This window comes from Mytilus californianus, unplaced genomic scaffold (assembly GCF_021869535.1).
Source record: "Mytilus californianus isolate M0D057914Y unplaced genomic scaffold, xbMytCali1.0.p SCAF_1, whole genome shotgun sequence".
Classification (NCBI taxonomy): Eukaryota; Metazoa; Mollusca; class Bivalvia; order Mytilida; family Mytilidae; genus Mytilus; species Mytilus californianus.
Window position 1 is genome coordinate 97,251,614 of NW_026262581.1, and position 27,408 is coordinate 97,279,021.

Sequence of the window (27,408 nt, forward strand, 5' to 3'; positions counted from 1 at the left end):
CTTTTTCCTTAGGAACATTAAGCAACCATCCATCAGCATTGTCATTTAGTGTTTCAATACAGCTAAATAAAAAACCCAAAACAGTGTAGAATTTTTATTGTATAAGAATTCTGAATAAATGGTAAATCATGAATACACATAATATGCTCTTTATCTAATTGAATACCGTCAAATTCCTGAGATTTCCATTTTACTCTTCCTAAATTCAAGTAATCTGTATTGAACCATGCTAGTTCCAAACCTTCTCTTTATTTTTCTTATTATATTTTTGAAATAATTCTTGGATTCAACAGTAAATTATTTTACATTAACAATTTTCTTTTTGTAGACTATGATTTGTGTTTTTATTTATTTTGAATTGTAGATTATATGATTTGTATTCAAAAAGGGTTACATGAATCTATATATAACATACAAAACATATACAAAGTAAATTTAAAAAATAAAAAAATATGTTCCCACATAGACAACAACCATTAAATTAAACCAGAGTTAAACTTTCCATTCAAGTCTCAGAATCTTTTCCGTCTATAGTAGACCAATCAATCAATCAATCAATCAACTGAAGTTTAAAACTTATATTTGTTATAATAAAGAACTCATATAGCTGTTCATTTGTTACAGTCTTGGTGCGTAAATCAGTTCTTTGTGTCAAACTGGCACCATTTGATAATACTAAAATGTCTACTTCTGTTGTTCATGATGACGTACAACCAGTACTGGTATATGGGCGTGGTGGATGACATAGTCACTAACACTACCCAGGAATGTTCTTCTTATTGTTCCCATACCCCTGGTTCCACTGACAATCATCCCAGCTGCTTCCTCTTTGGCTACCTTACAGATGACTTCACCTGGACTTCCACTTACACTCTTTACTTTACCACCGATCTGTCAACAGAGTTGTTATAGTTTAGTGAGCAGCACCTATCAGCTATTTAGTAATTATCAGAAGTTCTGTATTAGTCATATATTTTAATATTATGATCTCCATGAGAACAGAAGTAAAGGCGCCGTGAACTTCCCAACAGGAGAAAAGCAAGAACAGTGATATGAGCTTCATGTTTCATTCATTCATTCATCGACACAATTCTACTTTTTCACAACATAGAACATAATTGGTTTTATTTAACATATATGTGTTGCAGGAATTCCTTTAATTGTGTTTTTTATGTCTTGAATACATTTTTTATTGATGTACACTTTCACTTTTGTTGGTTTTTAGTTCTAAAACATTACATGTGCCATTTTTTTAATAACATTTCTTTTATGAATACATCGGATTTCTCACATAATCCTGCAAAGGAAGGTCAGCAACTGTGTTTATATCTTAGTGCATGTATGCCCTTTAATCAATTTGGGTGCTAATTTCAGAGCTTTGATGGCCTTAAATTAATTAACAACTTGTCTACTTAATTTTAGTTTGACTTGTGCTATAAACACTCGTCTAGTCTAGTACTAAAGACTGTAGTCTTATTTGTAGGTTTGTTGGGTTGCTGTCTCATTAACCCTTACTATGAGTCTCAATTGGTTATATCTATAAAACAAACTTGCAACAGTTCAATAAAATATACTGCTTGATATGCAATGTGTCTCCTTTTACATTAATTACTTTAAAGCGTTTAAATGACCTATATATCATTTGACCTGAACATGATAAATAGTCATAAGTTAATATTTGATATATAAGTAGATTTTGATATATCAATGGCAGTCTTGTGCATTTGTTAGTTGTAATTGCCCATCTTAAGACTAATTTATACCCGTGACACTGATTTTTCGGGGTTTATGTTGTCCTGGTGTATCTTTATCCGTAGATTGATTTTCTTATCTACCAGCCTACTCTCATATGAGACTAGTATAGCAGTATATATATATATACAGTAGTCTCAAGCATAAGTTATCTGTATTTAAATATTAATTAAATTATTACTCCATGGTCCTTCATTTTCTGTCCTAAAGTTTCCAGCAGTTTTTTAATTCGTTTTTCCTCTTCCTGCCACAGATCTGTTAACACTGTCACGTCAGCCATAACCATTGCTATTAAAAGGGGCAACATTTCAGTTACAATAGGTCAATTATAATTAGATAGTTCAAACTTGATACATTAAACGTTTAGTTTATGCTAATATACACGCACTAATAATTAAAGCCACTATATATTTATAACCTGTTTCGTAGGCTGAACTCTGGACCACGAGTAATTAAGTAAATTAAGGATGGTCAATGTGCGAATAAAAGGACATATCATTTGCCAAAATAAACATCGTCTTATGTACAGGATTCAGTATTTACGTATGTATTGACCTCTGTAAGGGGTCATTGTCCAAAGCATACCTAACCATGAGAAAGGCTAGTTCAACAAAAACAACGAGCCAATAGTAACATAAACTGTTATCACAGAGATATGTCTCGCCTTTTTGTAATTTTGATAATGCAAATGTTAAAATTAAAATAGCAATACTTTAACATGTAAGTTATGCAAATATTCAAAGTCGATGAACCATGACTGAAGGTATATGGCTAAACAATCTCCAATGAGATGTGTCAATTCTACAACTGCATACCAAATACCATTGGCTTATTATAAGTCGTTCCCTTTAAACAAACCTAAACACAAACATTAACTTGTAAACTATGTAAAAGTTTCAAAGTCAATGAACCATGGTCAGGGGTGGGGCTATATAATCTCCATGGAAACGACACTTGCAAATGCCAATAAATTTATAAAAATAGACCATGACTGAGGGGGCGGGGCCAAATATTCTCCATGGAAATGAGATGTGCAAATGCTTATACAACTGAAAACCAATTAACATTGGCCTACCACTAATGGTTCACCTTGAACTGACCTAATCACAAACTAATACATGTAAACTTAGCAAAATTTTCAAAGTCTATAGACCATGACTTAGGGGGCGGAGCCAAATAATCTCCATGAAAATGAGATATGCCAATGCTTATACAACTGCATACCAAATATCATTGACCTACCACTAGTGGTTCCCCATAAATTGACCTAATCACAAACTTATACATGTAAACTATGAAAAGTTTCAAAGTCAATAGACCTTGACTGAGGGGGCCGGGCCAAATAATATCCATGGTAATGAGATGTGCCAATGCTAATACAACTGCATACCAAATATCACTGACCTACTACTAGTGGTTCACCATGAACTAGACCTAATCACAAACTAATACAGTGTTGACGCCGCCGCTGACGCCGGAAACAGCATACCTATGTCTCGCTTTTTGACTCCGTCAAGGCGAGACACAAATGGATTATTAAATTTATCTACATTCAAAACGATGTTAACGTTTTGTCTTTGTGCATTATATAGAGCTCTGTATCTTTCATATTATCAGGTGGATTTCTCTCTCTTTCATTTGTTTCTTTTAAACAGTACTTGTGTATGTTTCAGCCATTGTATGTCTAGAGGCGTCCAACTTGGTATTAGATAATTGTTTATTTGCTGTAGACTAGTCTCGGGTACATTAAATTCTGTGAATGAATAATCTCTATAAAGTAAAATCCACGAAATGTCGGCATCTTTGGTATATGCAAACACATGACCTAATATTCCTACTTAATATTTATACCAATGACTTGCATCACATATATTACATAAAGATTCATCACGTGAATATCTTCAGAAATAGAAATCTATATACATGTTTGTACATGTACATAAAACTAATAACATTATATTATAAACCTATAAAAGTACATTTTCAATTGTATACACATGTTATATATAATATATATTAGATAAATGTAATGAAATGCATATAATTATCCTTGTCTTAACTGAAAGAAGTTTTCAATTGAATATAAGGGGACATTTTCATCAGCACCAACAACACCCTGGGATTGACTAGTTAAGGGGCTTATTAAAGTGGGTTGCCTTATAACGTTTAACCGACCGTGCGAGGGCTTTATAGCCAGTCAAGGTCGTTAAAAAACCCATCATCATAATAACGTATACTATTCTAAGTAGTTATTAAGGCAATAGTCAGGATGATCACCGAATCAATTCTTCTTGAAAAATCTTTGCGACCTGACACTTCTAGTATTCTCGGTTGCAACTTAAATTTTTTTTCGCTTTTTAGTCTTTTTCATTATTTTTCACGGTCAATCGTGGATGTTGATAATATGAAAATACTATTCACTTACGTGACTGAACAACAGTGTGATATTCAGGAACATGAACAAATATCACGTGATCGCTTGGTTTGTGCACATTCTTCATAAACCCTGAAATTAAATATTTCAATTATAAAGTTTTGCCGACTTTTACGAAAGTTCCGTATTTCAACGTTCAGAAAAGGACATGAGGGACCAGTAGGATTTTAAATTTTTTTTACATTTATATTCGGATAGTGAAGTTATAAGCGCTGGTCACCGGATTGTCCGAGACTGCACTGACTTCTGACTGCCCCAAACATCTAAAATAGGCGAACTTCATATTGATGTCACAATTCTACTTAATTCCTTTTATAATTGAAGAGTCTTTCACAATCAAAATTCCAACTTCACAAACATTTTTTTCAAGTTGTAAAGTACGAATATTTATCAACTTCTCAAATGGCGGATACATTCAGGTAATAAAAAACGTATGACCCATTTATAATCAGTTAGGGCAAATCCCTCTTTCATATAAACACATACCGTTTCATATTGTATATATCTGAATGTAATAAAACCCAATAACTAAATACAATATTGTATTACCAGCAAGTGAATACACTTGATTTAGTAATCATGTTAGACTAGTTATCTTACAGATGCTAGTATCTGCATTTCAGGAAGTGTTTTTTCTTCAAAATAACAAAGAAATCAATAGGGTAATCAGCTGTCGCTAGCAAACATGTTTTTGAAGAGCTGACATACAAATGCTCGATTTATGGAAGCGCTACAGCGTTTGTGTCTGAGGAAATAAAATATTTTGTCTTGTCTTGTAAAAAATAAAATATTAAAACCCTTGGGCTAAATGAACCAGTGAAGCAGAAAGTTTAATTAAAGAATTGTATCCAGTCAATGCATTCTCAGCACAAATATCTGTTAAAAATGGCCTCCTTGATTTTTTTTTATAATTAGGTATTTGATAGTCTTTGATGAAATGACATTTTGATGAAGGGATATTCATAATTCGTCTAGAATCGGGGAAATTCATATCTTATCAAAGACCGTATGTTCAATCATTACATATCTTAATAAAATGCTTCGCTGGGCGCAGCTTGATACGACCGCAGAGGTCGAACCCTGAACAGTTGGGGCAAGTATGGACACAACATTCAAGCTTGATACACACTGAATTTGGATTGTGATTAAATATTTGACACAGCATAGGTTTCTGACACAGAATGAATGTGGTCTAAGAACTTACAAATTATTAATTGACCTATTCAAACCATATCATTATCATTTGTTTTTACATATAAATAAAAAAAAACCAATTTAAAATGGAAAATTTTAAAGAAAAAAAAAAGGAAAAAAAAATCCCTCCCCTCAAATTTTTGAACCCTCTTAAGATTCATCACCCCCAAACTCAAACCCCTAAGCCTTCCCATTATGGTATGGTACCTTGCAGTACAATTTCAGAGAGATCCATACACTTGAACACAAGTTATTGTCTGGAAACTAGAAAAATGCTTTTTTTTGCCCCTTTTTGGCCCCAAATTCCTAAACGTTTAGGGCAATTACCCCCAAACTCAAACCAAGCTTTCCCTTTGAGATATGGAACCTTGTAGTTCAATTTCATAAAGATCCATACACTTATACACAAGTTATTGTCCTGAAACTAGAAAAAATGCTTGTTTTTGCCCCTTTTTGGCCCCTAATTCCTAAAATTTTGAGGCAATTACCCCCAATATCAATCCCAGCCTTCCCTTTGTGGTATGGTACTGTGTAGTACAATTTCAGAGAGATCCATACACTTAAACACACGTTATTGTCTGGAAACTAGAAAAATGCTTATTTTTGGCCCCTTTTTGGCCCCTTATTCCTAAACGTTTTGGGCAATTACCCCCAAACTCAATTCCAGCTTTCCTTTGTGATATGGAACCTTGTAGTACAATTTCATAAAGATCCATACACTTAAACACACGTTATTGTCTGGAAACTAGAAAAATGCTTATTTTTGGCCCTTTTTTTGCCCCTTATTCCTAAACGTTTAGCGCAATTACCCCCAAACTCAACCCCAGCTTTTCCATTGAGATATGGAACCTTGTAGTACAATTTCAGAAAGATCCATACACTTACACACATGTTATTGTCATGAAACTAGAAAAATGCTTGTTTTTTTCCCCTTTGTTGGCCCCTAATTCCCAAAATTTTGAGGCAATTAACCCCAAAATCAATCCCAGCATTCCCTTTGTGATATGGAACCCTGTGGTACAATGTCAGAGAGATCCATACACTTACACACAAGTTATGTCTGGAAGTTACAAAAATGCTTATTTTGGCCACTTTTTGGCCCCTAATTCCTTAACAGTTGGTACCATAACCCCCAAAATCAATCCCAACCTTCCTTTTGTGGTATTGAACCTTATGGTAAAATTTCATAAAGATCCATTTACTTAAACTAAAATTAGAGTGCGAAAACCAATGTGTCTTCGGACGACGACGACGACGACGACGACGTCATGCCAATATACGACCACAAAATTTTTTTGCGGTCGAATAAAAATTAGAAAAGAGGATAATATTTTAATAAGACTCCAACCCGGTGACTGAAAACTTTGGGAGTAGACATCTGTTTTATTTATGTCCAAATGCACAGAATCTGTGAATTTAAACATGTTAAAGTCCAAGATGAAGCTGAATGCTCGTCACATTCTTAGATAAAATAAAATGCTCCGCAGGGCGCAGCTTGATACGACCGCAGAGGTCGAACCCTGAACAGTTGGGGGAAGTATGGACACAACATTCAAGCTTGATACAGCTTTGGATTTGGATTGTGATTAAATATTTGACACAGCATAGGTTTCTAACACAGATTGAATGTGGTCTAAGAACTTAAAAATTTTAAATTGGACATTCACCTATTATGGTCCAATATCCAAAATCTAAATACATGGTTAGATTCAGCATATCAAAGAACCCCAAGAATTCAATTTTTGATGAAATCAAACAAAGTTTAATTTTGGACCCTTTTGACCTCAATGTGGACAAAGTTAATAATGGGGCCCAAAAATCAAAAATCTAAATACATGGTTAGATTCAGCATATCAAAGAACCCCATATATTCAATTTTTGTTGAAATCAAACAAAGTTTAATTTTGGACCACGATTTGGACCAACTTGAAAACTGGGCCCATAATCAAAAATCTAAATACATGTTTAGATTCAGCATATCAAAGAACCCCATATATTCAATTTTTGTTAAAATCAAACTAAGTTTAATTTTGGACCCTTTGGACCTTAATGTAGACCAATTTGAAAATGGAACCAAAAATTAAGAATCTAAATACACGGTTAGATTCGGCATATCAAAGAACCCCAATAATTCAATTTTTGATGAAATCAAACAAAGTTTAATTTTGGACCCTTTTGACCTCAATGTGGACAAAGTTGATAACGGGGCCCAAAAATCAAAAATCTAAATACATGGTTAGATTCAGCATATCAAAGAACCCCATATATTCAATTTTTGTTGAAATCAAACAAAGTTTAATTTTGGACCCCGATTTGGACCAACTTGAAAACTGGGCCCATAATCAAAAATCTAAAAACATGTTTAGATTCAGCATATCAAAGAACCCTAAGAATTCAATTTTTGTTAAAATCAAACTAAGTTTAATTTTGGACCCTTTGGACCTTAATGTAGACCAATTTGAAAACGGAACCAAAACTTAAGAATCTAAATACACAGTTAGATTCGGCATATCAAAGAACCCCAATAATTCAATTTTTGATGAAATCAAACAAAGTTTAATTTTGGACCCTTTGGACCTCAATGTGGACCAATTTAAAAACGGGGCCCAAAATCCAAAAACTAAATACACGGTTAGATTCAGCATATTAAAGAACCCTATGAAATCAAGAATAAAACCCCATTGAAATTGGTCAAGAAATAAGCAATTTATAGGAAGTATCTTCTTTTGCACAAACCTGTGCTATTAAATATTTCTTGCTATTGCGCAATACTGTACAATTGACAATTTCTTGCTATTGCGCAATACTGTGCTATTGGATATTTCTTGCTATTGCGCAATACTGTGCAATTGAAGATTTCTTGCTATTGCGCAATACTGTGCAATTGAAGATTTCTTGCTATTGTGCAATACTGTGCAATTGAAAATTTCTTGCTATTGCACAATACTTATTATATAATAATTTACACATCCTGTTTGGTGTGTATCTCCTACCATATCATTATTATTTGATTTTAAATATAAATCAGAAATAACCAACTTAAAATGGAAAATTTTAAAAGAAACAAAAAAGGAAAAAAGGAAAAAAAAGGAAAAAAAAAATAAATCCCCCCCCCAAAATTTTTTGAACCCCCATTATGATTCATCACCCCCAAACTCAATCCCAGTCTTCCCTTTGTGGTATGGTACCTTGCAGTACAATTTCAGAGAGATCCATACACTTGAACACAAGTTATTGTCTGGAAACTAGAAAAATGTTTATTTTTGGCCCCTTTTTGGCCCCTTATTCCTAAACGTTTTGGGCAATTACCCCCAAACTCAAACCCAGCTTTCCCTTTGTGATATGGAACCTTGTAGTACAATCTCAGAAAGATCCATACACTTACACACAAGTTATTGTCACGAAACTAGAAAAATGCTTGTTTTTTTCCCCTTTTTTGGCCCCTAATTCCTAAAATTTGGAGGCAATTACCCCCAAAATCAATCCCAGCATTCCTTTAGTGATATGGAACCTTGTGGTACAATGTCAGAGAGATCCATACACTAACACACAAGTTATGTCTGGAAGTTACAAAAATGCTTATTTTTGGCCCCTTTTTGGCCCCTAATTCCTTTACTGTTATTACCATAACCCCCAAAATCAATCCCAACCTTCCTTTTGTGGTATTGAACCTTGTGGTAAAATTTCATAAAGATCCATTCACTTAAACTAAAGTTAGAGTGCGAAAACCAATGTGTCTTCGGACGACGCCGGACGACGACGACGACGACGCCAACGTCATACCAATATACGACCACAAAATTTTTTTTGCGGTCGTATAAAAAATATATACTTGCATTGCTAACGTGCACAAAAATATTATAATAGCACCTTAACCCTCAACCGAAGAAACAATAATTATATAATTAGACTACTGTTTTCGGCTTGTACAGAGAGGCTTACACATATAAATTAGGGATAATGTAGTTGATAATCTTAATATTTAGGTAGTTATCTTATTTACTTAGAGATAAATGTTAAAACAGATCACTATGTCATTATATAGTACCTCGAAATAAGTTTTAAATATTTTAAAAGTATTCTAAAACTTTATGGCATGTCATATAACTACTACTCTATATACACGGTTGCAGTAAATGTCAAAGCATAGACAAACAACAATTCAACTTATTTGACGAACTATACCATCACCCATCCCATCACCCTTGTCAACATGGTGATGGGACATGGTCAATCTTGATATTCCTGAATCATCCCTGAAGGCAATAATAGATCTTACAGTAACTAATACACATATATCAATTTTAATAAATGTATAAACGATTTTGTGTATTAAACAGCCATCATTAGGTATGTTAGAGACCAAAGGAGAGAAAAATATTGTACGTAAACAAAAAGCTAGGTCAAATATTTGTGTCATTTTAATTGTGCTGACAGAAATTCTGCTTACTGGATTGATGATGCCCTCGGTTACGGAAGGTCCACAGGCACTTGTCTCTGAATCCCCACCCCCCTATATACCTTAATATCTTAATATAACGGCACGAATGCGAGTTAAGTACCTTGTGTTATATTACTCCTTTAAGGTATACATATATATAGGGAAAAAAAGTTCAGGGACAAGTGCCTGTGGGAGGTCCATAAGAAGTACTACTAATCCAGTGATGGTGATACAAAATTACGTATGATGTACGCACTAACCGTTTTTCTGATTATATTCACAAAGTAACTTAGCCCGAGACCAAATGTTTGGCAAGCAAAATACATAAAACGCTAATGAATATAAAACGCAAAAATGACGACTGAACATACTAATGGTCCAAATAAGGGCGGTCGCCTTAGTTCTAGTTCAAATACATAGCCTTGTTTATAAGTTGAAAATTTTCAATCAAAGCGTATCATTTAAATCACGCGATGTCAATACCGAGGCACTAACCGTTATGCAAATCATGCCATTACCAAAGAACTTACGAATGATACAGATTTAAGTGCACACGACGCATGACCATGTCAATACCGAAGAACTATCGAACGATACTAATTTTAGTGGACACGACACGTGTAAACTATGCCATTACCGAGGCTTTTACGTATGGCACCATTTTAAACACTAATATATAACTTATGAGATCGGTTTTGGTTGCAAAAGTCACAAGTAAACCATGCCAATAACGCAGTCAACTAATTATATTAATGGATGATATATACAGATTTTAGGGCACCCATATTGTATTAACCAAATAAGTCACTAAAATTCGTAACATCTATGCTAGTTGATCAAAGTCAAATTTTGACAATGGCAGGGGAATTACATGACGATATAAGGGGTCGTTTTTGTCGACCTAAATTGGTTTTAGTTTGAGTGAAGTCTGAAAAAAACAACATTAATACAAATCAAAACTATAGTATACGATTTTGAATCGTGACGCCGTCACGACGTTGTGCTTATTTTTCTTTGACGTTTTTAAAACTCTACTGTAAATGATATCAAATTATTTATTTCTTTGAAGAAGAAAAAATCCGAATGCAGTGATCCCTTGTAAAAATGTTCATAGCACTAAAACATAAACAAAAGATCGACAAGTTTTCGATAAATGACAATCAAAAGTTTATTTTAGCCACTTTTATTCTAGATCTGTTTCACAAATTTGAAATGGATTGATTCTCTGGAAATATAAATGCCACGTTATAAAACATTTTGTTCCCAAGCAGCTTGACAAGCACAATATTAATGCATAAAAATTCCCAAAATCTCCCAATTATGAATAACGTTGCTTTATTATTAAGCCAATTTAAGGACTGTTTCTAATCCTGCATATTTTTTTTATTCCACACTCTTTTTCTACCGTTTTTATCTTTTTTTAGTAAAATATCCGTCGCTCTCTTCATATTATATTCATGCAACGCCGGCTAAGGGTCAACAGGTCAATGGCCATTCGAACGATTTCTACTAATACTATTGAGTATTGTCAAAAGCGCATTGTTAAGATAAGATTATCTTTATTACAGAATTTTTGAAACCTTAGGTTGATGTACTGTTGTCACTGTTTGTAATGACAAACAGCAACTGACTTAGGCGACTATACAATCTACGCAACAAAAAATTACTTTCAAAGGCAGTCATGTGCATTATAAGTAACCGATAAGAGAGTTGTCACATTTCTGATTCAGAACATAAATAATCATATATAATAACTTACAATCAAATGCGTAATCTGAGTAATCACTTCCATCCATAGCAATGACGACTTTTCTTCCTTCAGACATTGTTAGCTTTGGTTAAAATGGTAAACTCAACCCGAAAGTAGATGAAAAGTATCTATAGATCTAATGCGTATACACCTACGTTTACAATATCGACGAGGTCAAGGTAGAACACAAGGCTAAAAAGGGAGATAACGCATGTCAGTCGCTGTTCGAATGAATCGGTGACAATATTTTACAGAGCTGAAATATATTCTAATTTAAGGTACCATGTAATTGTACGCTTACTTATAATTCATGCTTCAATACAGATTCTGCTAGTTTTATGTGAATTGTTGTACTAACTATAAAATAATAACAATACATGCTTTTTGTTTATAATGTATAAAAGAGTTGATGAGTGTGTCTCTCACTAACAATTGGTGCACACGTATAGAGATAGAGGGTCTAGGTTAGGGTGTTGCTATCATTGATTCATGTCTCCCTTGTTTACTCATCTGATTGAAAATAAAATAAAAAAAGCTGACAAGTTAATCGACACCTTGATGATGTATGTTACTTATTCTGTGTGTTTATTGTGTCAGAGGTTTATTGCATATGGAAATTATATTTATTTATCCAAAAGAACTTATTATATATAAATAAACCTATAATAATAACAGTCGATATTATCCATTTTTGGACAAAGACGACTTTCAACTTCGTTCATATGTCACAGTGCTTAATATGTTATTACTACAAATATACAAATATTTATTAGCACAAACTCATCAACAATAAATGGTTAAGGCTCATGGTATATTAATTACATAGCTGATCATACATAATAAGTATTGCAAATAATGACTATATTAATATGTAATATTATAAACAATGATTATGAATTAGACATAATGACAATTTTATAGAGTTTGTTCTGCTTTACGCAGGTTCAGACTGTCTGAAATGAAAGAGGAAGTCAATTTTAGGATTGTGTATGAATTATTATTTAATAAAAAGATTACATTATTTTCATTTTTTTGAAATTTTGTAGGATCAACGATTATGTTTGAAACTTTTTGGTAAAATATGGCCCTTACTTCACAGAAAGAACCGATTGTTCATTGACGTCATTTACACCTGCGATGTAACTCATGCATAAAACTCAAAATTGGTCTTTTACATTCGTGCATTTTCTCGTACATTTCCAATGTCACAGTAAATGTACAAAAGTTTAAGTAAAACACTTAGTCACAATCTAGAACAAGTCAAAAGATCGACTAATGAAATCAAAAACAAGCCGGTCAAGGGCAAAGACCAAAAAGTAAATGTATTATATAGTACGCGTTGTGTTCTAGAATTTAGTAAATCGTATCGAAATAATGCTAATGTAGTTGCAAAGTGGAATCTAAGGATTCCCGCAAGAAGTAGCCATCTTAGGCTGTCAGCTGCGGAAAGTGTGCGTTCTCCCCAACTCCTGATCAAATTAGATAAAAGGAACCTTATCTCTTTCTATGATATATTTATTTATTAGGTATTGTAGAAATATGGAATAAATAAATATTCATAAAACATATGAAATGATTTTACATTTCAGTACTTTTATAATTAATTTAATAATTATAAAAAGAAGATGTGGTATGATTGCCAATGAGACAACTCTCCACAAGAGACCAAATGACACAGAAATTAACAACTATAGGTCGCCGTACGGCCTTCAATAATTAATGAGCAAAGCCCATACCGCATAGTCAGCTATAAAAGGCCCCGAAATGACAAATGTAAAACAATTCAAACGAGAAAACTAACGGCCTATTTTATGTACAAAATAATGAACGAAAAACAAATATGTTACACAGCAACAAATGACAACCACTGAATTACAGGCTCCTGACTTGGGACAGGCACATACAGAATGTGACAGGGTTAAACTAGTTAGATGGCGCCAACCCTCCCGTAACCTGGGACAGTTGTGTAACAGTACAACATAAGAACAAACTATAAAAATCAGTTCAAAAAGGCTTAACTCATCAGATGGATCCAAATAGAAATACAATTAACAAAAGCACAGAGTGGACGTGGATGGGTACTTATACATCCCCACAACAAAAAGACACTAATTACAGATCTAAGAGTACTCGCATTTACTGACAGCTAGTTCAAAGCCAATAACAACTAATAAAAAAAACTAAAATATCAATCAGAACACATCCAACATCCAATGGATTTAGTGTAAAGACGTCATAAACAGCCAGAGAAAAACATGACCTTGTGCAAAACCAAGATATTGACAGATTGTAGAGCCACGAATGTGCATTTGTATATACAAATAATAATAGTTTGATTTTAATTTACTGATAACAAAATCAATATTAATACCAATAAAAACAATATTCAAAGATCTAATTACAGTGTTGAATTGGTAACCTTTTAGAATAAGTTTATTCAAAGGATCGATAAGTTTACCGGATCGTCTCTAAATTTCCGGGCTCGGTAAGCAACATCTCCGTAAAAATGAGGATGTGCTTTCCCGTTTGAAATAAGTTTTCTAAAGGTACAACCATACTTCCAAACCAAATCTTTATATCTATGGAAGAATTTAGTAAAGGTTTTAAGTAATTTGTGGTAACGAAATCCCTGACATAATAATTTACCAGTAACACATGTAATACATAGATTACGTTCATTGAAATCCAAAAAGTCACCTAATAAAGCTACTTTGTATTCTAGTTTGTTTAAATCGAATTAAACATTTAAAAAATCCTTAAATTTAGTTTATACTAAGTTAAAGAAGAGAGACTCTCCGATTCACACCCATTAATATTTATGTGGGGAAAAACACATAAGAAATCCATTTTTTACACAAGATCATGTAATGTTTGACAATATAAAAAGCAAAAATATTACATTTTTTCATGATAGAATCGCTACACCTGTCTTTTGAATCTAAAATCTAAAACAGAAATCTGGTCATTTCAATTTTTTTTTATTAGGAACAAATACAATGAAATGCATACTGACCTAATTCCTGACGTGAATGATCTTTTTCGTCAGGTTTTTAAAAATGATACAGATACGTTGTACGGTGTGACACATGGTGCCTCTTTATTATTACGTTGAAAATTAGTTCGCCCGGATCCCCGACTTTGTTTTTAAAATGAAAACTGTTTTTGATTTTTAGGTAAAGAACAACATTTTAGTTTACCGATGAGATGGCGAGGAGAGTTGCAATTGTAAGTAAGCCAATGTATTATTTTAACATCAGTTCGACAATATACGTGAACCTACTTTGCTCTTCATGTGCCTTTTAATTGGTATATTAATATCTTATCTTATCTTATCTTATCTCTGTAGTCCGCTGAATACATAATAATTAAAATAAGATATATAAAAAACCTCTCACAAACTAACTACTGGAAGCGTTTTAGGTGATCAAAAGAAGATATTAGGTATATTTTATACAAAACCCATCTGAGAAGTTGTAAGGCTTTGTTCTAACTGTTACACAATGTAACTGTAGACATTCCTGCATAAATTGGAATCGAATTTAGATTTAACACTACTATCCCTTTGATTAATTGAAAGATAGACCACATCGTCTCATTAAAAAGAACCTTTACTACATATTCTTTGTTAATGTCATGAAAAATCTAACGTTGTGAAGAACCACACTGTTTCCAATAACAAATAAAAGACAAAAAGAAAATGCATCTTGCAAAGTTCTTTTTTAAAATTTCACTAAGATGTATCGATAATGTCCTGTCAACCAATAGCGCACATTTCAGTGAGTGCTTGCATCTCATGTATACCAGTGAAGTTGAGATGAAGGATACTATCGAAACTATAAGGTCTTCTTCATATCCTGATCTTTTCCTCAATATGCGACACATATAGACGACTGTAATTAGAATCTATGATAAATTTTTCCGATTGTCAACTTCTCATTTCTCAGCAGTAACATTCCCTCTGTCTCGCCGTATGACGTATACATATCCCAAATTATTCGATATCTTCGTGAATGTTCACACTATACGGACTTCATTAACATGTGTGTGTGTGTGTGTGTGATCCCGATACAAAAGCTGCTCCAACAGATATACAAGGAAAAACGATTCAAATCGACACTACATAAGATTATGGTCATCATCACGAATTGGTTGAACGATACTATGTTTCTCAACTCACTAGCGACATTTTTTTTGCGGTCTTAGATGTTTAGATACCAGAATAGTCGTATGATTTGTAAATTTACAGATTGTGTTCTATTCTCGATTGTGATGATTTGAATGAGAATGGATTCCCATGGCGGGTGATGCGCGAATAATACATTTTGTGTAGGATATGCTAACCCTGTCGATGCACCTGGTCTCACTCGTTGTTTCGTTCATGCAATTCCCTAGGGTTTTTTGATTACCTCGATCGATTTTGTTTCGAAGTGTGTGCTTGTTGTTTGGTCGTTTGGTGTCTCAGCTTCAGGTCGTGATATTCAACGTACAAAGACGACATATGCCAACGATACACTTTACAAGATTAGGCTAATATTGAACTAGAAGCGTGATATAGAGAAGCCTGGTCACATGAAAAACATAGATCCCGATGTAAAATGAAAATAGACTCAAAGTCGATTATAAGTTCAGTACTGTATTATCAAAAACATACGACTGTAACAAAGTAACAAGCATAAAGATGTACAACCTCATAAACTTCAGGCTCGACAATACGTTCACCTAGATATTTACTCCTCTGACTCTCCTCTCTTACTTTGACTGTCACAACCCTCTCACATCTGTTGTAACTCTTTTATATAACTCCTACTTGCCCTATCAGGTCCTAATGCAAATATGGAAATACTTTGTCCTAGTAGGGCAGCTAAATGCTTACAAATGAATAATTAATAAAGCAACAAACCAACAGGGCACCAAGGCACCATTACAATAATGCACTAAGACACCATATGCAAATTATTAGGGCTAACTAGTCAAACAGGAATCTAAATATAATTATGATAACAATTCTGATAAAATACCAAATTATCAATATATTTATCATTAAATCTAACTGTACAAAATTATCAAAAAAACTATTAAAATGAAAAAAGATTAAACCTGATAGAAATGCATAAAACAAATGACATAACATATAAAAATGTTACACAATCTTTTTAATAATGGATTTATGAGATTTGAACATCGACTAACTACTGTTGTCTTAATTACATATAAAAGAATGAATTTTAATTGAGGATTTGTTTGTTGAACTAACACCATATTAGACGCGAAGAGAGGATCAAGTATCCACACCATCAGCTTCTAAGATGGGTTTGAATCCCGAGTGCTCATGGTACGTTTTAGTTTACCAATGCGCCTCTGAATAAACAAAGATAAAGCATATTATTCATTTCGTAATGAATCTAAACGTCTTCATGTGTTTTTAAGGTTACTGGAGCTAACAAAGGGATAGGTTATGGAATAGTACAGGCTTTGTGTAAACAATTTGATGGTGATGTTTTCCTCACAGGTAAGGTACATTATATAGATACGATGGCTGAGCGTTGGTGCATTAAAATGAAACCATGAACCGGGAGGGTGAATAGTTCCTTTTTAAAAAAGTACACAATGTTTAATACATCAGCTATTTGAAATTTGTATAACTTTTGATAATTGTAAAACTCAAGCAATAAACATTCAAATTATTATCACTCATCATCAGATTCTTACTTTTTATTGATCAATGTAATGTATTGGTTTTTTTTTCTTCTAGAAAACGTTCCTTTGTTTTATATATCAACAGCCATTGTTTTCTTTGAAAAAAAACATTTACTCCAAGGTCTGGAATAAAAATTAGATTAAAATTATTTTACCTACACCTTTGCCCCCCTTTTCATTTTTTTTTTGTTCCATATATGTACCATTATAAACGTTTGCAATATTCAAAATATTTTTTATAATTCTATTCTCTTTCATCTTTAATCATCATGATAGGCTCTTGGAAATTGCCTCATGTAATTGTACACTTCATTAGTGTAGTTATTTAAAAAAGTTCACTTTCATAATTAATCTACAATGAAAAGTCATTTATGTATAGCATTTTATAGTAAATGGAAAGCCATGTACTATGAAAATTAGAAGGAAATAACTGACAAGTCTTCGGTAATTCATTGTTTAAATGTAGTTTGAACAATCCACTGTGTGTATTGTACTTGTTATGTTTATAGGAAGAAGTAAAGAGAGATGCGAGGCTGCAGCCACTGAGCTTCAAAAGGAAGGACTATCTCCAAAATATCACCATCTAGACATTGATGATAAAGATACCATCATCAAATTAAGGGACTTCATGAAGGAAAAATATGACGGCATTGATGTCTTAGTTAATAATGCAGGCCTCGCTTATAAGGTGACTTATTTCTGTTCCCAAAATAAACTAATCAAAGTTACTAGTATTGTATTAAGGACAAAATGTCGGGTATACAATGTATATGAAAATAAGGAGATGAGGTATAGTTGCAAATGAGACAACTAACCACCTGAGATCACAGCGGGAAGGGAATGTAAACTATAGGTCACTATACGGCTTTCAAAAATGAACAAAACCCATACCGAATAGTAAGCTACAAAAGGACCAGACATGCGAGACAATCAAAGAAAAAGACATGATTTATGCTATAAACAATAAACGAAAAAACCTTTGGCAGATAGCAACCAACAACATCTACTGAATTAAAGGGCGTGTATTTTCTTAGATTTGTCCCGTTTACACCAATATTTTTAAAAACAGATGACATATACCTTTTTGAGAAAGTTTACTAGATAACCTTTTCATCTTGAACGATGTCGAGGTCCCCTGTAGCATGGCCACAGCGATTATACTATTCCAACACTACTTTAAAGTGTTATTTTATTAAATTAGCACAACGTCTATCTTCAGCTCCTCCTACACCGTTGATTAGCTTTCTGTGATACTATAAACGGTAATTTTTTTAAGTGATAGTTATGGTACTATGAACCTCTCTTTTTTATATTACACCAGATCAATTTTGGTGCATTCCTAATGACAAAAAGAATAATCAGCATATGTGGTATGATTGCCAATGAGACAACTAATGAACTATGCAACAGAATCAAGCAACCCATAACTGCCAAAAATAAGGGCACACACCAAAAGAACGGGGACACATTTTACAGCATCCACACGGCACAAGCAACAAACCATGCGATCAACACAGAATGAGGAGATAGCTTAACTTCATAATTTTCCCTTTTGTATTCTGCAACTCCTGCTTGTAATCCCTTCTAATCCATTGTTGATTCTCTTAACAGATCCTGTTCGGCATATGTTAATTTTGTTTATAACCTATTTCATTTTATGATCAGATGAATGCTTTAACACATAAATTGTCTTTGTGCTTAAGGGCAAACGATACAGTTACAGGGGAGGTAATGACGTCGCTAACATAAAATGTTATTTTTCGCGACGTCAAATATTGTGACATATCGGGAAAAGATGCTTGTTTTGACTGATTTTTATCATTCAGACTGATTTATCTTGAAAACAAGTTCATGGACCCTTATTTTTAAAAATGAAATTGTGCTTGATTATGTACGAAGATTGCTTGTGCCAATTTTTATAAACAAATCACCGCTGATTTTTTTTTTCGAATTGGATAAATATACAGCAAAAACACCGTTTTTTTTTTACTAAAATCATTTAAATGTGATTAAAATTAATTATTTCTAAAAATATGTTGCACAAACTCAAATCAAACTTATGTAGAGAAGATATCACAGATGATTTTACAAAAGTCCGCTTGCGTTTATCTTTTAAAACAAAAAAGTTAGGTATGTCTTTCCAAAGGATAGAAATGTCAAAAAAAAAAACGAAATTTCCAGTAAATGGACATTAGGTGTCAAATTCATGTTCAACGATTTGACTCAAATTCCTTTATTTGATTTATGACATACTTAAACATATATACAAAATTACAAAAAGTCTGAAATAAACAAAAATGACAATGCACGGACTCGATAATATGTATCAACATTTCGTGTGTATTTTAGTCTAGACGCTATTTAATTCATTATCGAGATGACCTCCGAAAACTGCAGACGGTTATGTAACCCAATATAAACATAAATAGAAATATAAGTAGAAAGCGAGATCGTGCAATTGGATTTGTCTAGTTGTGTTTGATTTCATATTATAGGTTAAACGAATATGTTTATCATTTTTTTTACCTGAACAAGAATGATTTTTTGTTTGTGGATCCAATCAGTCAACCAAATGGTTCACCCTTGTTTTAACTTTCACTGTTAACATTCTTTTTACTTATAATAACTGAACACGCCTAGTACATGCGTAACCTATCTCTAGCTAAGTGGTTAAATTGAAGGTCACATGCATGCGGATTCAATGAGGTTAAATTAGTCACTTGCAAGTCGATAATACATCAGCTATGCTTTTGAGCTTATTTTGACAAATGTGGGCCAAACTGACTGCTTACAACGAAATATAATTTCAAAATTTCGCTTTTCTTAATACGTGAAATAAAAAGAATCGTATTTAAATTTTTTGTCTAAATCGTAGCTAATGCCCCTTTAAGTTCCATAGAAAATATATATGGAGTTAATCATGTATTCAAATATGAGGAATCCATATTAAGTAAATGACTTTTAAAGGTATCTGTTTAAGCGTTTGAGTAGCACTTTCCTTCTTTGCACTGATGTTTCATTTGGAAATTCTAATACAAATAATTTGAATGATGAGTGTAAAAGATAATAAAATAGGAACGCTAAAGTATAAAACAAATAGAAAGACATAATGAATATTCATCAATATATAAAATTCACTTAAAATGTTGTAACTCTAATTGAAAAAATATGGAAGACATGTTTTTATCACGTTTGTCGGGATTAAGTGCATTGGAGTTACTGTGATGGGTTAAAGTAACACCATAACATCAACAGGTTTTTATAACTTAAAGATTTCACTGTTTCTCTGCAGCGTGAATCTACGGTGCCATTTAGTGAGCAGGCCAAAATGACATGTGCTACCAATTTCTTTGGAACTCTTACTGTGTGTAATACTCTGTTTCCTATACTCCGACCTCACGCGAGGTAAGCATGTTGTCTTGTATTATACAAATTACATTGAAAGATTTGATACATTTATTTAAAGGAATTCCATTGTTTTTTTATTATGGTGGTTGTGGTGGTGGTGGGTGGGTGGGGTTGATGGATGTACGAGGACTTTGAAAATGAATATGCTGGCCTGGTAAGAACTAAAAATAAAAAGTCTTGCCCATGGAAATGAAAATAACACTGTACATTTGATGCTGCCGAATAGCTTTTCGGGATTTACCTTCTCCAGGATCGCTCAAAACCATTTATTAATACTGGATCAGCTGTATGATAAAAAGGACCTCTACAATATAACCAAAAATGAATTTTCTGCAGAACAAAATGTAGGATATAATTGTGCATAAAATAAAAATAAGTTAGCACGCCTCGTAACAGATGAAAAATGAATTTTCCATCCTCGAAAAATCCTCCTGGCTCCATAGAAAATCAAATGGTCACCCCTTTTCACTTGCATTTTCATTCCTTATTAGGCATAATGCTACATTAATGATCTTGGTAGAAAGGATAAATTTGTGCAAGAGTCTTTGTCCCGGTGTAAATAAAATACAACAAAGCAAACTGAATCATAATTTTAACTACTTTAGGCGTACCAAAAGATACTAACAAATAAATCAGAAACCTTTTTAAATTATAGAATGGAAACGACAAACTATTCTGTGAATACCACATTGTACCACATTGATAAAACATTCTATCCCATTACAAGAAACAACATGGCTTGAACAATATGAACTTTTTCCTATATTACATGGATAGAAATGAATTTTTGCTCGTTAAGAAAAAAGAACATCTTTATTGTTATCAAAATGCCTATCTAACATGTAGTTAAAAGTAACATGAAACGAGTTTCTGGTGATTGTAATGGTTAGGAAATTATTGAACCGATGCATATACACCAAATGAGTGCTCTGTGCACGTCTTTTTAAATATATATTATGAATCCATAAAGTAAAATCGATAAAACATTTTTTTTTTGTTGTTGATCGAAAACTTATGGCTGCTCATTATTTTTTTGATTTTTATGCGAAGTTTACCGATCGCGTCCTTGATAAGCAATCAAAACAGAATCATAGAGCACCTGCATAATAAGTGAGATGGTAGAGCGATGTTTATTTGTTTTTGTTTTTTTATTTTCCATGCTTTCCCATTTGTTAATTAAACTTTGTCACAGTTGTGAAATGATTTGACGAATTAAAATTTATCTTGATAATTGGTTAATTCTATCGTCTTTCCAAGTTCCTTTTTTAGCTCAGCTTTTCTCATCACTTGGCGTCCGTCGTCCGTCGTCCTGCGTCCTGCGTCCTTCGTCCGTAAACTTTTACAAAAATCTTCTCCTCTGAAACTACTGGGCCAAATGTGACCAAACTTGGCCACAATCATCATTGGGGTATCTAGTTTAAAAAATGTGTCCGGTGACCCGGCCAACCAACCAAGATGGCCGCCATGGCTAAAAATAGAACATAGGGGTAAAATGTAGATTTTGGCTTATATCTCTGAAACCAAAGCATTTAGAGCAAATCTGACATGGTGTAAAATTGTTTATTAGGTCAAGATCTATCTGGCTTCAAATTTTCAGATGAATCTGACAACCCGTTGTTGGGTTGCTGCCCCTGAATTGGTAATTTTAAGGAAATTTTGCCGTTTTTGGTTATTATCTTGAATATTATTATAGATAGAGATAAACTGTAAACAGCATTAATGTTCAGCAAAATAAATAATCAACTTGATCAAAATGGTCAGTTGACCCCTTAAGGAGTTATTGGCCTTTATAGTCAATTTTTAACCATTTTTCGTAAATTTTTGTAATCTTTTACAAAAATCTTCTCCTCTGAAACTACTAAGACAAATTTAACCAAACTTGTCCACAATCATCATTAGGGTATCTTGTTTTAAAAAATGTGTCCGATGACTCCGCCCGCGAACCAAGATGGCCGACATGGCTAAAAAATAGTACATAGGGTAAAATGCATTTTTTGGCTCATATCTCTGAAACCAAAGCATTTAGAGCAAATCTGACAAGGATAAAATTGTTCATTAGGTCAAGATCTATCTGCCCTGAAACTTTCAGACCAATCAGGCAACACGTTGTTGGGTTGCTGCCCCTGAATTGGTAATTTTAAGAAAATTTTGCAGCTTTTGGTTATTATCTTGAATATTATTATAGATAGAGATAAACTGTAAACAGCAATAATGTACAGCAAAGTAAGATCTACAAATAAGTGAACATGACCAAAATTGTCAATTGACCCCTTAAGGAGTTATTGCCCTTTATAGTCAATTTTTTACAATTTTCATAAATTTTGTAAATTTTTGTAAATTTTTACAAAATATTTTCCACTGTAACTACTGGGCCAAGTTCATTATAGATAGAGATAATTGTAAGCAGCAAGAATGTTCAGTAAAGTAAGATCTACAAACACATCACCATAACCAAAACACAATTTTGTCATGAATCCATCTGTGTCCTTTGTTTAATATGCACATAGACCAAGGTGAGCGACACAGGCTCTTTAGAGCCTCTAGTTTTTTTTTCCATCACTGTTCGGAATTTTTACAAACGCTCTGCGATTGCCGAATTCAAACAGGAGACATGGTTAAAGTCACTGCATACGGAAAAGCTGTACTCGTGTTTTATAGCAGAAATATAGCCATTCAAGTATATAAAACATATTCATCTTTTTGTTACATTTGAAGGATCATATGACTTTAAGCAGGTTTATTTTTAGAGTGGTCAACATATCGAGTACTAACTCCCAATGGGCGATTGAAAAATGCAGTGACGAAGTGAGGTCACAGTTTTTGCAACCAGATATTACAATTGATAAAGTGAAAGGTCTCATACAACAATTCATCGAGTAAGTAGAAAATTCCAGTTTTTATAATTATGACTCAACTTATAAAATAAACGGGATGTTTAAATGTTAAACCCCAAACTGTTCTGAGAACGCAATCGTCATTATTTCATCTGATAATGTATAGACGCTTGAATTTTGCCCCTAGTGAATGGGGATACAGTTCTGTACTATTCATAAGGGGTGGCAGTTTAAAATCCATATACAGATATTGTTTAATGACAGTCCCACCATGTCAGAATAAACAATGGTCTGCATGTTATTTTGACTCCAAATACCGTACAAATATTATTTTTGAACATTTGCTTGGTTAAGACCAACACTATATATATTAATATCATATCACATGTGCTTGTCCTGAATATGGTTAGAGACAACGATTGTTGTTAAACATACATTCATGTGACAAGCTTTGATACCAACGTCATGTTTTACAAAGAAACAATTGTCTGCGACGGTACGCCTCTCCATAGATATTTTAGTTTCTAATGCAGGGGACTTTTGTAAATCTCATTAATATCATTCATGTTGGGTACTCATTATTGAATCTTAATCGTCTTGCTATTCAGTCAAAATGTATGTTAATTTTATTGAAGGATACTTGATTGTAATGCCGGCTAAGATATCCCTCCATACAATTTTGAAGGATGTTTTTTTATGCTCGTCAACTTCGTTCTTTATTTGTCATCTTTAACTTTTTTGATTCGAGCGTCACTGATGAGTCTTTTGTAGACGAAACTCGCGTCTGGTATAAAAAAATAAATTTTGTATATATGATGAGTTTGTTAATGTGTTTTAACAGACTACTGAAAAATTATTTTGAACATGAGTAGGGCATTCAATTGTAAACGATTTTTTTACAGCGCCGCACAAGTTGGACAACACCAAGAGCAGGGATTTGCTAATACAGCTTATGGTATGTCTCATATAGGGATTACGGTTATGACTTTTATTCAGCAAAGACAGATGAACAACGACACGAGGGATGACATCATTATTAATGCAGTAAGTGTTACAAATCTGTTTGATTAAGAGGGTTATCCATGATAAGAAGTTTAAAAAATGTAACCATAGTGAAAGGGAACATCTAAATATGAGTGATCATATTTCAGTTTTTTTTCTTTCAATAGGTTTATTTTTCACAAAAATATTTACTGGTAACAAATTGTGTACTATCATACAAAACGTACCTTACAGATCATATATTTCTCAGATATACTTACATGCAATCGTTTAATAAATTCAACAATTTCTTCAACGCACACGACTCAGATCAAACATACAATATACAAAAAATGTATTAACAAAAAACAACAAATTTTAGATTGGAGGGGCATTCCCTGTCTAGATAACTGGTCTCACTGTTTTTTCATATATTGTGAATGCTTTCAATCCCATGTTTATCTGTCTATTTGTACATGGACTTTGATGTTTGAACTTTTTTAAATGAACTGCCTTCATATATGGGAACAAGAAGCAGATGTAAAGATTAAAATCAAAAATTTCGTTTTGTTTAAGTTGCTTATTATACAATTGGAGTGATGTGTTAAATCATTTGCCGGTCGGTTTGTATCTTCCTTCTCAAGGCATTCTACAGTAAAGTCTTTCAGCATCCGCATATATCCAACAAATCCTAATTAGGAAGCTATAAAAAACTTGTCTTCAAAATAACCCTTTAAATTGTTGAACCAATCCGTCAACGTTGTTATAAAAAGTTTAATTGTTTTATCTATATTCATTTATCATCTCTTATTTTTGAGCAGCCATGCTCTAATGGTCGTAAATTAAGGGTTTCTTTCCATTATCTTCGATTAAAAACGAATTTGTTGTTTCTGTACAATTTACCCTTGATAGTGTCCCAATATACGTAAAAAGTCTAAAAAGCTGAATTTTCTAGACATTTATATGAAAGTGTGTAACAAATGCGTACTTTTAACTATAACCAATTGAAATATTTTTTCTCCTGTCCTTGATATATTCATGATGATGTAGTGTTATCACTGAAAATTACAATTAAAGATTTTGCTTTTATTGTGTAAGTGGACACGTACGGCTCTTCATCCACAAATGTTTTATATTGAATTTTGTTATAGGATTCTGATATATGAAGTTGGAAGGCCGTTTATTTCCAAGCATGAAAAAAAATATTTGTATAGAAGAGAGGCGAAAGATACCAACGGGACATTCAATCTCCCAAGTCAAAAATAAACTGACAACAACATGGCAAAAAAGAAAAAGACAAACAGACAAACAACTATACACAAAACACACCATAGATAACCAAAGACTGAGCAACACAAACCCCACCAAAAACTTGGTGTGATCTCAGGTACTCCGGAAGGGTAAGCATATCCTGCTCCACATGTGGCATCCATCATATAATGTACAATATAATATATACATTTGATGTTACAGTGAAGACTCACATGAAAATATATTAACATATGTTTACATTAAGACAGATTCAAATGTTACTCTCCCGAACGAATATATTATTTTGCTTGTTTCTGGCTTTCTTTAATAATGTGGTTATGCATTTCAGCTTCAAAAACAGAAACTATATTTGGTTTGATCACCACTTAATGAAAAATTTCAAAATTTCAAAATGAGCATATAACGCATCAAATTGATATTGACATTTTGTTGTTTTTTTATAACAATTTCAGCATTGGTTTCATTGCTGGTCGAGTGTATTAAGCCTCGGATGATTTCTCCAACGAAACCAGCGTTTTTGTTCTTGCATGTTATTATGAAGATGTGATATCTCAGAATCTGTGGGTCACCAAAACATTTAAAATTCTGAGGTGATCCGCTTGATGCACATTTGTTCCTCATCAGGTTTTGCTTCCTGGTAATGTAATGTTAGTTTACTGCTCGTCCATGTTTCATAATGTTGGAATACTAGTATTTTGTTTCGAGCACCACTGACGAAGAAAAGAAAATTTTCGAAATTCTCAAATTAGACACAAAGAAATATTTTCACTTCTTATAATATTTTTATACGAACGAGACAAATTGTCAATTCAATAACAAATAGTAGTTTATATCTTAGCGTTTTTTTACAAATCTTCCTTTAACTAATATGAAAATAAGGAGATGGGTTATGATTGACAACGAGACAACTATCCATGTATGGATGTAAGCAGCTTTATGTCACCGTACTGCCTTCAAAAATGAGCAATCCCTATATCGTATAGTAAGCTAAAACGAGAAAACCGACTGATTTTTGCTCATATACTAAAGGAAAAACAAATATGGCAAACAGTAATTAACAATTGAAGTCTTTATTATACCCCACGCAACAAAGTTGCGGAGGGTATAATGTTTTTGATCCGTCCGTCTGTCTGTCCGTCAGTCCGTCCGTCTGTCCGTCCGTCCGTCCGTCCGTCCGTCCGTCCATCCGTCCGTCCGTCCGTCAGTCCTGTTCTTGTCATCGCAACTCCTCTGAAACCACACAACAGAATTTCATGAAATTTTGTGGATAATAAGGACATACTATGTAGATGTGCATATCGACAGGAAATTATGATTCATTTTTTTTTCTAGGAGTTATGCCCCTTTGACCTTATTGGCCTCAATATACTACTGCAACAGTTTGTCATCGCAACTCCTCTGAAACCACACAACAGAATTTCATGAAACTTTGTAGATAATAAGGACATACTATGTAGATGCGCATATCGACAGGAAATTATGATTCAATTATTTTCTAGGAGTAATGCCACTTTGAACTTATTGACCTCAATATACTACTGCAACAGTTTGTCATCGCAACTCCTCTGAAACCACACAACAGAATTTCATGAAACTTTGTAGTTAATGAGGACACAATATGTAAATGTGCATATCCACAAGAAAA

At 33.2% G+C, this 27,408-nt stretch overlaps 2 protein-coding genes across 5 annotated transcripts in view; one reads left to right on the forward strand and one right to left on the reverse strand.

Moving 5' to 3' along the window:
* Positions 1-81: 81 nt before the first annotated feature.
* On the reverse strand, positions 82-11,757 carry LOC127726723 (universal stress protein Slr1101-like). Its single transcript, XM_052234200.1, has 4 exons — positions 11,581-11,757; positions 4,178-4,258; positions 1,934-2,040; positions 82-891 (listed from the first exon to the last, which is right to left on the reverse strand). Exons 1-4 carry the CDS (start codon positions 11,645-11,647, stop codon positions 685-687), a joined length of 462 nt encoding a protein of 153 aa, XP_052090160.1. The 5' UTR covers positions 11,648-11,757; the 3' UTR covers positions 82-684.
* The window catches only part of LOC127726702 (carbonyl reductase [NADPH] 1-like), a 47,381-nt gene continuing 31,717 nt past the window's right edge, over positions 11,745-27,408 (forward strand). For all 4 annotated transcript variants that reach the window (XM_052234166.1, XM_052234172.1, XM_052234179.1 and 1 more), the window contains exons 1-7: positions 11,745-11,849; positions 14,745-14,796; positions 16,999-17,080; positions 17,778-17,956; positions 20,561-20,673; positions 23,424-23,552; positions 24,413-24,554. In XM_052234166.1, the coding sequence (XP_052090126.1) occupies positions 14,776-14,796; positions 16,999-17,080; positions 17,778-17,956; positions 20,561-20,673; positions 23,424-23,552; positions 24,413-24,554 (666 nt within the window). In that variant the 5' untranslated portion in view covers positions 11,745-11,849; positions 14,745-14,775. The remainder of the gene's footprint in view (positions 11,850-14,744; positions 14,797-16,998; positions 17,081-17,777; positions 17,957-20,560; positions 20,674-23,423; positions 23,553-24,412; positions 24,555-27,408) is intronic.